The 13658-nt window shown below is 42.8% G+C and overlaps 1 protein-coding gene across 1 annotated transcript in view; it reads right to left on the reverse strand.

Moving 5' to 3' along the window:
- The window catches only part of tmem117 (transmembrane protein 117), a gene marked incomplete at both ends in the record, with an annotated part of 120875 nt that overhangs the window by 34514 nt on the left and 72703 nt on the right, over positions 1–13658 (reverse strand). Inside the window, one exon of the mRNA XM_080737061.1 lies at positions 7621–7720. Within this exon, the coding sequence (XP_080593187.1) occupies positions 7621–7720 (100 nt within the window). The remainder of the gene's footprint in view (positions 1–7620; positions 7721–13658) is intronic.

A 13658-nucleotide genomic window follows, 5' to 3' on the forward strand; every position in this document is an offset into this window, starting at 1 on the left:
CAAGGAGGAGGCAGAGGAAGGTTAAAGCCCACCCGGGCGTGTTTATTAACCTGGAGCACAGAGTTAAAGGCATGAGGGGGGCAAAAAGGGGGTAGTGGGCGCCGCTGCAGCTCCAACTCGGTCCGGGGTCTTGAGGAACTGGAAGGAGAGGAGAAGCACGGTCAGCAATAGATCCACAAGAATTAAAGGGCAATGCCACTAATAGAGAGAACAGTCTAAAGCTCTGCTAAACTGGGAAAGCTAGTCTGCAGGTTGTACTTAACCATACGAGTGGAAAGGTGAGGATCTGACACAGAGCTGTGTGCTGGCCAGGATCTTGTAGACTCAGGAGCTGATTGCAGACTCGGCCCAGGTGAGGAGATTGCCAAGGTCTTCTGTGACGTACTGTGCCACGAGAGGGTGCCACAGGCCAGGACGTAACACCATGGCCTAATGCATACCCAAACTGGGGGTCCTTGAAAACGTTTGAGAACCACTACATTAAAGCATGGCTCTTAGGATCACCAGTGAAATGACGTCATCAAAAAAATCCGCTCCATCCCCTTCATGTTTATATTTTCACAGAATTGTCCACTTCTCCGCTACTATGTGTCTCGCTAAACAGTGGAGTTTTCAATGGCAGATAGATAACTATGGATTGCAATGGCCAAATGATGCGTTTTCTTTTTCTTTTTTTTTTTGGGATCTTTCCTGAAAAGGCTCTCAATCGCAAGGTAGAGTGAGTATGGGATAATTTGTCCTCACTTCGAAAGATGTGGTCCACCACAATCTTTTGCACTTCAGGTGGATTGAGCGCACTGGGGTTTAGAGTGAGACGAGGTCTAGTGAGGGAAGGGGCAGGTACACTGGGGAAAGATGCTGTATCAATGGGAGAATGGGTAGGTGGAAAGGGAAGGGCAGTGACAGTTGGCTGGGTTTTGTACTCTGATTAGGGTTCTCTGTAGATTTAGAAGTGCATTGTTCAGTGGATTCACCTCCACCAATACTCTGCTATTTGTGATGACATCCCTCAACACCTCTGTAAAATCCTTCCCACTCAGCTTAGCTATGCCCTTTAAATTATCAAGGTAAGACTGTGTAACATTGCTCCCCACCCTCTGTGTGTGTAGACTGCTGCTAAGGCCTGCACATGGAATGAGACTTCAGGGTTATCTGCAAATGCTTGACTGTAAGGCAAAATAGGTTATAATGCTTGTAAAGCAGTGTCACTGTCAAACTGAACTATTACATTTGAATGGAACTCTGACGCTGAGTCATCTATAGCAGTGTTTCTCAATCTTTTTTGGATTGAGTACCCCCTTTCCCTGATTTCTGAATCCAAGTACCCCCTTTACCCGGCAACAAAATAAAACGTATAAAACTGCAATTATAGTATAGATAAATAGTGGTATATGACGCTATATATTAAGCCCCCCATCCAAAGAATATAACATCAAACGGTTTTCATGTCAATAACTTCAACTTTAAAAGCCATCCCAGTTGCCTTGTACCATGCAATTTGGGTTAGCAACTCAGGCTCATATCAAGTTTCTCCATGTGTTAAACATAACAGTACATGTTTTTTACCCTCCTCATTCAATTGTAGTCAATTATTTAACTATGAACAATATTAGCATGATTTATACCTCTATTCTTCTTTTTGGGGTAAATTTTCTTGAGTACCCCCTTCAGTACCTTCGCGTACCCCTAGGGGTACACGTACCCCCATTTGAGAAACACTGATCTATAGTATGGACCCTATTTGTATGGAACCATACTTCTCCAAGAAGGTTAGAATGTCTTTGTCTTTCTCTGTCCCCTTCTCTGTACCTGTTAAACTCACTATAAGAGCATTTGGAACTTTAACTCATCTGCTGCCATTTAACAATACCTTCGTACTCTCATATGCCAAACTGTCTCCATAGACTTCCATGTAATTCATAGTGCACGGATCATGCACACCCATGCCTAGATAATGCACCACGTGTGTCCACATTGCTCACAGCTTTCAAACAAAAAAATCCGAATGGAAATCCGTTCAGGCATTCATGAGATAGCAGCCATTATGTTTTCCTAAAATGTAAACAAAGATGGCTGCCATGTTTGAAAGATGGGGTTGCTATGGGGGTTAAACATGCAATTTCGCGATCGCTATCATGCCTACTAAATGTTTTGGGGTCAAAAATTCTCGGGTTCCTCGGGCGTGGCAGGGTGGTACATCGCGAAATTCTCGGGTTCCTCGTTTTTGGCAGCATATGAGTTAATACCTTTTTGTTCAACAATATCCATTTTGTGGCAATGCACGGTGGGTTATATGACAATGTGCTGTCTGTTCTGGTGTTATTACAATAATCTGGCTCCTGGCTAGCTCGCCACGTTTATGTAGCCTGTATGACTTTACTACAATTTTAAGAGTGATATTATCAATTGGCATAACCATATACTCCTATTATACTTATGATACTCCTATTATATTTATGCTGGGGATTTTGGGCTAATAACAGATGTGCTAGGTTCGACTAGGGAGCCAGTAATCTTTCCACACCCGAAAGAACACCACTGCAAAGTTTTACTCTTTGGAAGGTATGAAATGCTCCACTTCCTTTTAATATGAATAATAAATGTAGGTGAAATTGAAAAATAAAATAAAACATACAAATACTTCAACCTTGGAAATAGCAAATACAAAATACAACCCGGGTAATGCAAAAACAAAATACAATCCTAATTGGACTATCTAAATTCAAGTTCTCAAATCCAAAAAGATCAATTGATCACTGAAATCCCCTTTGTATCCTTTATCTCTGATGTGCTCAATAGTTACCATCAATAGTTCAGTCATAACATTATGAGGATAGTGGTGTGTGCTTGACTCTATCCCACTGCACTGCACTGCACTGTAGCTGTGCAGTGGAGTTTGGTTTTGTCCTACCACACTTTGCAGAGTGAGCTGGATGGGTTTGGGAATCGAGACAGTCAGTGGATTTCATCTTCAGTCTTCTGCATGCAATTATTGGGTCTCTTCTCCGGTTCTGCTGGTTGGTCTCTGTGCGTTATCTCACACATCTACTTCCAGGTACTGGTTGGTCTCTGTGGGTTATCTCGCCATCTACTTCCAGGTACTTCCAACAGGTTCCAAAAAACCTGACCATGCTGGTTATCTCTCTTTTCTCATCAAACTTCACGATGGGACCCTCTGGCTGTAAGTAACCATATGATTTCTCTCTGCCTAAAACAGTAGCTGGACTGCTTTTTAGCTGGACTTTATCACCAGGGACGTGCTGGTCATTGGGAAAAGCGGGACAACTCCCGACACGGCCGGTTCATTCTCGGCCGGTCCAGGCCGGGCCATTAGGAAAAAAATTAACTGTTTGCACAAAAGTAAAAATTAAACTGTTTGCACAAAAGTAGTGAAAACAGCAGATCTACAAGCACACAACGCCTCGCACCGCGAGGCGTTGTGTGCTTGTAGATCGGCTGTTTTCACTAGTTTAAATCATTTTTTAAATTATAAATACAAAACAAACTGTTTTGGACATAAAATGTTTCCACCCGACAACAGCGAAATATAGGCCTAATGTAATTGGCCCACTGGCTTGTCACTTGTCATGATCTGAAATGGCAAATCTTTGAGTAGCAGCAGCGCTATAGAGAGAGATCTCTCTCTATAGCTCGCAATGAGGGCCTCTACAACTCTTTTTCCCGGGCTGAATCAGGGGCCCAGCACGTACCTGTTTATCACCTTTATAAGTGTAAAACCAGGTAATGGCTTGTGGCCGCACAACGTAGCTGCTCTCTCTCTCTCTCTCTCATGTGTGGCTTCAAAAGGAGTGTCATGCTGCTGCACTTTACTGCCCTCAACAGGAAGTGGAACATGATGCTCATCTTCAGAATGAAATACACTTGGTTGATCTAAAGTAGTTTTCACACTGTGCTTAATCATACATATTTAACCCCTTGTATCCTGTTAGGTGGTGTTAAATATATTTCTGCAATATAATTCATATGATGTCACATATTTTCATTAGGACACACTTTCAGGTTTTATCATGTGCCCAGCTAATCACTGGGTTACACAGTCCTTGCCCCTCTTTGCCCATATAAGGAGATCCCTGATGTCATCAATATTAAGCCCATATCTTGGAATGCCCATATATGGACATATGGTGTCAGTCTCGTGTGGTCTATGACGATATAATTCAATATAATTGCAATATAATTCATATGATGTCACATATTTTCATTAGGACACACTTTCAGGTTTTATCATGTGCCCAGCTAATCACTGGGTTACACAGTCCTTGCCCCTCTTTGCCCATATAAGGAGATCCCTGATGTCATCAATATTAAGCCCATATCTTGGAATGCCCATATATGGACATATGGTGTCAGTCTCGTGTGGTCTATGACGTCATATATCTATGTTGTCAGTCATCTCCATATTTGGGAAAAGTTTAATGTTTCCAATTTCCCATTCAATGGAGAAATTAAAAAAATATATAAAATGTAAGAACACGATTTGACATATGGCGCAAGTGTGTGCCACCAAAACTGTGGGAGGATTAGCGGGGCAAAATACACTTTATCTGGAAAGATGGTCTGGCCAGACAAATTATTCCAGCTGCTATACAGTTATTATCATAATTGTTAAGCGAGAAAAGTGTGCAGACAAAAGATGCCAGACAACGCCAATGTCACTGATGGATGAATCACAACCGTGTCTGTGTAAATCGGTGTTGTTAGCAATGATGTCAACGGTTTGTGTTTTGTGACATCAGACCAGAGCTCTGGTCAGCCTGAATAAGATGTGACGCAGCTTTTAAACATCATATTTAGTCTAAGTAGGTCCAAGAGTCTTTACAGGCAGAGTGTACAGTAAGACTCAGTGAGGCAGGGATTTATAGAGAATAGAGGGTGAGGCTGACATTGACTGACTGAGATCGACAGAGAATATATCAAAACCAATTCTTTCTAGCCCGCAATAGACAAAGAAACGCCTTCCAATTGCAGTCCAAGTGCCGGCAGCATGTCCATGAACCAATCTTCCAAGATGGAGGTCTCCTGTTCTGAGTTTCCATACGCCTTCACCTTCACATCTCAGGTCCTCCTCCATGAAGACACAAAGAGGAGCCACAACAACCTCTACTGTCAATTGATGAGCAATGGACAGCTCCCCTCATCTTCCTTTGTAACCAGCCAGGAACAAGGAGACAAAGACCAACCAAGATCATGTGAGGACTTCATCTCAGCCAGGAGAAGTACAGAAACATCTGATGACTTAAACAGGAAGGAAAACCTCATATGTGATAAGAGCTTCATTGAGGCATCGACTCTGAAGAAACACCAGCATGTCCACACCAAAGAAAAACCTTTTCAGTGTAAACATTGTGGCAAAGGTTTCAGTCAGCTAGGTGACCTGAAAACACACCAGCGTGTCCACAGTGGAGAAAAACCCTTCCACTGTAAACAATGTGACAAGAGTTTCAATCAGCTAGGTCAGCTAAAGTTACATCAGCGTACCCACACTGGAGAAAAACCCTTTGTGTGCAAACATTGCGACAAGAGTTTCAGTGTGTTAGGTAACCTAAAGCAACACCAGCGTGTTCACAGTGGAGAAAAACCATTCCATTGTAAACAGTGTGACAAGGGTTTCAGTCAGCTAGGCAGCCTGAAGGCACACCAGCGTGTCCACAGTGGAGAAAAACCCTTTGTGTGTAAACAGTGTGACAAGAGTTTCAGTGAGTTAGGTACCCTGAAGACACACCAGCGTATCCACACTGGAGAAAAACCCTTTGTGTGTAAACAGTGTGACAAGGGTTTCAGTGTGTTAAGTAGCCTGAAGAGACACCAACGTGTCCATAGTGGAGAAAAATGACAGTCCTTTTATACCAGCTTGCTCCTTGCAGACTAGCCTTGCTGAGGTGGTGACGTCACCGAGAACGCTGAGGAGAAAGTAACACGAAATTTTATAATATACATTCACTATTTGTTCTCTTGAATTTTTAGCATATGGTAAAAAATCTGGATATTTTGGCATACTGTGGCGACTAGGTGGCTGACGATCTGTAGACCAGCATTACAAGCTGGTAAAAACACATGTGGCGAGGGCCTGGACGCGAGGTTGATGCAAGAGCCTCTATCTTTCAAATGGATAGTCGCGTATGGACCAGGATTATTTTCTGAATCTAGCACACCCGCGGGCGTCTTTTGAATGCTCCCGTGGGCGAATCGGAGCGATGCAGAATATTCCGCGATTTTTCAAAAGTTGGGAGAGCCAAATGGACCCTTACAGTTCTGTATCTCCGAGGGTGTAAATTTTGTTTCATTTGTAAACTCTCAGAGTTATGGGGGCCCGTGGCCTAATCCATACCAAAACTGGGGGTCCTTGAAAACGTTTGAGAACCAATACATTAAAGCATGGCTCAACAATGAAATGATGTAATTGAAAAACCACCGCTCCATCCGCTTCCTGTTTATCTTTTTCACAGTATCGTCCACTTCTCCGCTACTATGTGCCTCGCTATTGTGTCTTGCTAAACAGTGGAGTTTTCAATGGCTGATAACTATGGATTGCATTATGAATTGTAATGGCCATATGTTGCGTTTCTTTTTTTCTTTTTCTTTTTTGCACAAAAGCAGAGAAAGCGTGTGCGTGTCTGTGATCGATCGGTGGATCAATCAGAAAAAATATGTAAATATTCTGTGACTACAGTACTTGAAAAACACCATTGCTGGCAGTGGTTAGTAGTTTGGTTAAATATGCTTGGCAGTGAAAGAGTTAATGTGGGACCATCATTTATTAAACGCATGGTAAACTGAAGAAAGAAAGAAGAAAAAAACAACAACTTTATATTATGGTTGCATCTATAATGCATTATAAACGTTTTTATTAATGTGACTTTAAACTAGCGAGTGAAAACACAAAGTATAAAATCAAGTGTAAAGTCCGGCCAAAACCTCATTCACTTGAATGGAGCGTTTTCTTGCAGCCAGCAGGGGAAATAGCGACATCTGCTGGGCCATTATTAATGAGAACTGCAGGGGAAACGGCTCTTCCATATTGACCTCATTTTAAAAACCTGATACTTATTGATCACATCAGAGGTCAACTTACAAGAAGTAGAGAAAGGGTGAAGGACCTCCTGTCTGGGATCACTTCAAATGAAGTGTTTTTGTTTCACTTATTTTAATTATTATTATTTAATTTAAATTTTAATGGGAGCACTGAAAAGCAAATCTGCTTGTTACGCCCAGGTGTCCTAGAGGTGGACTTTGCTTTTAGACTTGAAGGTTAACAACAACGCAAACTGGCTCCTAATAATAATACTGATGATGGCTTTCAATATCATGCAATGTCTTGTCCGAGTGTGCTCCGGTATCCGAGTGGTCATCTGGCCAGACAGTTTGGAGGGTGGTGCATGCATGGGGTCAGCTACAGTGGTGGAAAAAGTACTCACATTCGCAACTTACTGAAGTAAAAGTATCAATACTGCAATATAGAAAAACTCTGTTACAAGTAAAAGTACAAAAGTCATCATGAAGGTGTACTCTTTGGCTACACTGAAGAGAAAATGAGTGGTATTCCCCTTTAAGGAAATGTACTTTCCACCGCCGGTCAGCTATAACAGTTAGGAACCTCACCATCCATGCAGTGACGAAGTCTCCCATCCACGTCCCCACTGCAGCGATCTTCATGAAACTCTCATTCCTGATGCCCATGTACTCTGTCACCATGTGTGGCCTGAGAGAGAGAGAGAGAGAGAGAGAGAGAGAGAGAGAGAGAGAGAGAGAGAGAGAGAGAGAGAGAAAAAGCGAGCAGTGTTAATCATCAACTAAATATAACAATATTTTAGTCGACTAAATTTACAGTTGATTTTGTCTACAGAAATTTATTTTGGCAGGCCTTACACTTGGTTGCATGCTGAAAATAGCCCATCTACAAGCTCTCGACGCGCGTCGCAGTGCGACACGTTGCGACCCGAGCGCAACCAAACATAAAATTACTTGTCTCCCTCCCTTACATTTTAGTCTAGTTTTTATTTGTTTGACGAAATTGTCAATTTATTTATTCTTAATTTTAGTCATTATAACATAGTTTTTATTTCGTTTCTACTTAGGCTTTGTCAGTGAAAAAAGGGAGTCGACGGACATCTTTTGTCACGGTTTTAGTCTACGACAGGGGTCTTCAACAGGGGGTCCGGGACCCCAAGTTTATTAGGTAATGACGGCTCAAGTGGTTAAATATCTGAAAACACAAATTGACATGAATCCAAAACACACTGATGATTGTGCTGTCAAACGATGAAACTATATGGAATCTATGAAAAGGTTGTGGGGGTCCCTGCTTCATCTCTCTCTCAGCTAAGGGGTCCTTGGCCTGAACACGTTGAAGACCCCCTGGTCTACGAAATTAACACCGAGAGAAGGAGAGAGAGAGAGTTGATGAGGGCAGTGAAGGCAGCGTAACGCCAGTGAGTTAGAGAGGTGGCGAGAGGTCAGTGGAGGGGAAAGAGAAAGCGATCACCACTGCTCAGTGTCATGATGCTAGCTGTCAGAGTCAATCAATATCACAGCGTGTGTGTGAAAACACTGTGTGATGGCTCTCTGCCTCGCCAAGAAGCCCTGAGGGTTGTAAACAATTTACATCGCTGTGCCGACCGTGGCATTCGCGCACAGCGGCAAAAAACTCCCCTCTCGTTCGGTCCTCATCTGTCTTCCTAATGTCTGGTAAATTATCCATTTATTTGGCAAATTTGCTGCGCTGTGTCACGGCGATTTGTAATCGTGCATTTGCCAAAACAATGAGACTCTTCTTCCCCCGCAAAACGCGAGGGAGTTAGTTGGCAGAGACCTGCTTATAGCAGCGGTAGCAGCACGATGCAGGCTGTGCTAAGCGAAAACGTGGGCCCTCCGCGGCTAAAAAGTGCATGCCATTACAGAGATACTTAACGATAGGGGCTCACTTTGTAGCGTTTGATAACAAATGACATGCATTCTTTCTCAGTCCCAGTTATGTCGGGATCTCCTCGGGAGTGGATGGAGATGAGAGGGTTTTCGTGTCGGGGATGCGGGCCCCCACTTCGTGCACGCACGCACGCGCGCACACATACCAGTACATCTCCCCAGTCTCTCCAGGTATTAACACAGGGAGAGAGAGGCTAAAAAAGTGGGTCAGTTTGCCTCCTCCACGGGACTGTGATCCTGGGAGAACAAAGGGGCCTGTTTGATCTCCTGGCAGCACCAGCAGCGTCTTCTCTTTAGATGTTTGAGTGGAGCAGGTGGGCGCTCATCCACCCCCACGCCCCCGCCCTCCTCCTCCATCCAGGTCACACTCTCATGAATATAATAGATGCGGTGGTTAGCGCTGCTGCTGCTGCTGGCTGCACACCCTCTCGAGGGGTCACATTTGAAGTCAGCGGCACCACCATTCGTCTTTTGTTTCAACTCGGGTCGTTTTCTGTATAGTCTCAACCAAAACGGCTTCCTATTGGCACCACTACGTCGGTGTGGAAAAACAAAAACATTGTGCAACACTAAAACACTGTGCCCGTGTTGGTGACAATTTGGACTGCGTCCGCTTACATTTCCACTTTTTTTGAAGATATATTTTCTGGGCTTGTTCTGCCTTTATTTATAGATTTGTAGTAGAGATGGGCAGGAAACCGGGGTAGTGAGACATGAAGCAAAGACTGTCGGGAGTGGGACTCGAACCCGCGGTAGGCAGTCAGGCGTACCGCATGTCATGCTGTTTCCTTTTAATTATCATCGTACTTTTTATCTGTTTGTGGTGTGCATTGCGAGGTCAACTCTATTATTACTCGCTCACTTCAGATTTGTATTGTTACATCTTATATACTGTACGGGTACAATTCTTTGGTTTTGGATCCTCACGATCGCTTCCAATCTTGAGGTTGAAGATTGCTTCAAAGATTGCTTGTGAGATTACTTAAAAAAACAAAGATGTGTGTGTGTGTGTGTGTGTGTGCGTGTGCGTGTGCGTGTGCGTGTGTGTGTGTGTGCGTGCGTGCGTGCGTGCGTGCGTGCGCGCACAGTCTTGATATGGCAAAGTGCATGTGTCTATTTTTCATTTTATTGGCCTTTATTTATTCGTTGAGAGCATGCTATCTTTTTCAAGGACGCCAAGAGTACAACATGATCACAACATAATACCCCCCAAAAAAAGTATGTTCTTAAATAAAGTGCAATATAATGAATAGCATAAAAAAAACATAACAATGCAGATAAATAAGGGCCATACGCAAAGCAGGTGCAGTCCTTATGTAATGCTAATGCATCCTCAAATAGTTCCCTAAATCAGTGGTTCTCAACCTGTGGGTCGGGACCCCCAGGGGGTCTCCAAATTATTTTGGGGGGGTCCCCAGATGATGAGCTTAATGTAAAACATTGTTTTCTCACTCAACAGTAAACAAACCAACATAAAATGTAAGTGTATAGAGGGTATCTGCACATTTCTAAAGTGACAATATTTAAAGAGTTTTTAACACCTCTAAAATAACAAATGAAACATTAGCCAAACTGTCAAGTATTAGAGGCTGAAATTGTGAAAATAGCCGATCTACATGCTCACAACGCCTCGCAACAATAGAACCTTGTAATACAAAATGAAATGCCTCAACTCTTAGTGCTCGTCAGGGTGGGGGGTCTCCAGTTAAAATCTGATTATTTGGGGGCTCGCGGCCTGAAAAGGTTGAGAACCACTGCCCTAAATGTCTCTCTAGATTCTTCTTACAGCTCTGGTATCATAAAGCTGATTTTCCAGAGGGAAGTTAACAGTCTACTGCCGGTCACTCTGTGGCTACAAAGCCACAAAGTCTCTGTAAATAAGACTGACAAGACAAGACAAGAACCAGCAGAGGATGATGCCATTATCGTTGGTTAACTTATCCCTGCAGTAATAATATAGGTGTTCATCTTTAATTCATGCTAATGGATCCTCATGTTTTTTACATTGGCTTATTAGTTCACAACAGAGGAAACATAATATATTTATTCGAAGACAATCTAGAACACACACGTGATGAGTTAAAAGCAACGTAACCGCACTAAACGCCAACTGTTTTCCAGCGTGTGTGCGCTAGGACTGGGGCGATATGACTTCAAATCAATATCGGGATTATTTCAAACTAGTGCCTCTATTACGACTCTAATGAAAGATTATTAAAAAAGATATACAACAATATACAGTGTATATATACTGACAATATACTTTTTTTCTTTTTTTTAAGGGTTACTGTCACCTAAAAAGTCAGTTTAAAAAGTCATCTTAAAATATGAGTTAATATTTTTATGATGTCATTGTGGGAATGTGCAATTATAAGCCAATCAAATTAATTGACTGCACTTGGACTACTTACTGTACTGGTCAGCTGTTGTTGGGGAGCGAGGGGCAGATTACACTGTGACATAAGTTTCAGACTATTTCAGACCGTTTTCAGAGAGACCACGTGACCTACTGTATCTTACTATTATAATTTCGGGGCGTGTCAGCGGGCCTTTAACTAGCTTTTCAATTATTCTGTAGTTTATTGGTTCTAAATATCGGTTTCGACATACAGTATTTCCAGTTAATTGCCCGGCCGGCCAGCCCTAACTGGGTCCTGGAATTGTGTATACCAGCTCTTATAGTGGAGACAGAGGACATTATATAAATCATACATCATCAAAGCAGTGTTCATTAAACATCTTCTGACAGGGCTTTCATTAACGAAAGCGTGGAGGTAGCGCAAGGTGACTTATTGCCTCGACTCTGAGCACCGCAAATAAAAATGGCCTTGATTGGAATGGACGATTTATACGTGCATTAAGTCAGTTAGACATTCAGTGACTTGGCAGCGGCTCCAGTTACCAAGGAGATTCCCGCTGGGAGTCGTTTACCCGCAGCAAAAGAAAAAGAAAAAAGAAAAAAAGAAACTCTAATCGATACTTGTGGAGAAAAATGCTGTCTGGCACGACACGCTCGCCTTTAAATCGTCGCTGTAGCTGGCCCGAAACCTTGTATGTCCAAAACGGTTACTTTTCAGGAAATAGGAGGGGAAAAAAAGAACCTGTGTTCCCAATGGATCCAATGTACAGTATATATTTATAATTTGTCACAAGATCTTGTTGCTCAAAGATGCTAAATCTGGAATGAATGTGTTCTCTCATCTTGTTTTTTTGTTAAAACTCTGGCTGCCGCATTCTGAACAAGTTGTAGCCTGTCAGTGCTTTTTTTAGGAAAGCCAGAAAAAAGTGCATTACAGTTAGTCGAGCCGCGAGAAGACGAACGCGGGGTTTCAAGTTTTTTTGCATCCTCCCTGACAGAAAGGCTGTAATTCTTCAACGTTTTCAGGCCAAGGACCCCTTAGTTGAGAGATAGATGAAGCAGGGACCCGGCCCCCACAACCTTTTCATAGATTCTCTCATAGGCGAGCGCTTTAGCTTCCAGGACCTCACCTTCCAGGACCTCACGTGTGCACGTTCATGCACGTCATGGAAATGTCCCGGATGATAATGCTAACAGAATGGCTATTCCCATTTTGTCATCTAAAAGATCATTTTTGGGCGATTTCGCCGTAAATAAACCTCGCTTCCCTAAAGACACAATCCAGAGATATAAGCCTTCAAAGATGTGGTCTTTCATTGGATTAGGCAGAGATTGGCGATTGCGTTCGCAAATGACGGCCGGCCGGGAGGTTGCTAGCTTTCGGCTAGTAGCTAGAAAAATCAGGCCAGGCTTCAGAAGGCCTCTTATTATTTTATTCATTTAATTAAAAAAAGCCGGACTACTTCGGGATCGGCACACTCGTGTACTCATCGGAAGCGGCGCCGAACATCGGGTGAACATTGGGGAGCTCAAAAATGTATTTTAAACCATTTTTAATGGAATATATCGTCGGACAGAGTAGAATGGCTAGCTGGCTAGCGGCTAGCGAGCCAGGACCACCCACGACTCTACAAGCAGCTCGGGGTAAGTGAATTAATAAAAAAAAAATTGTATTGGATTGAAATAAAGCCGAACTAGTTCGGGATCGGCACAGAATGAGTTAATATGAAAAAGGAGGAAAAAAAAGTTCCTATCACACAAAGATTTGGAGGACCCCCTGTAGTAACTCTGAGGACCCCCTAGGGGTCCCGGACCCCCTGTTGAAGACCCCTGCTCTAATTCTAGCGATGTTTCTGAGATAAAAGAAGGCAACCGTAGTAACATTTTTTATGTGTGCATAAAATGTTTCACTCAGAATGGAGGAATATCACCTACAGTAGGTGTAGTGAAAATACTGTAGCTAATCTACAAGCTCGCCAATTTGGCGCGAGTAGAACGGCTACTTTCGGCACTTTTGCGTGGCACTGTTGCGCGACAAAGTAGGGCATTCATTTATGGAAGAAAATTAAAAAGTTGAAACGTGGAGATACCAGGTTTCTGCCCGACAGCAACGAAATCCCAGCCACCAATTTCAACCCATACCTCCAGTAGTCATGGAATAGTTATCAGAATACCTGTCAAAGCTGGAAATAAATTCCTTACCAAACAATTTCTTCACCAATGTGTTCGTAAAGGTGTCTAGTAACATACATAACAAAGATTGAAATTCAACTTAGGAAAATCTTTGACAACTAGGGTAATTTTCGGTCTCATTCACTTACTATACACTATACTATAAAGGACAAAATGACTCCCA

Source organism: Nannobrachium achirus, assembly GCF_963921795.1.
Source record: "Nannobrachium achirus genome assembly, chromosome: 11".
NCBI classification, from domain to species: Eukaryota; Metazoa; Chordata; class Actinopteri; order Myctophiformes; family Myctophidae; genus Nannobrachium; species Nannobrachium achirus.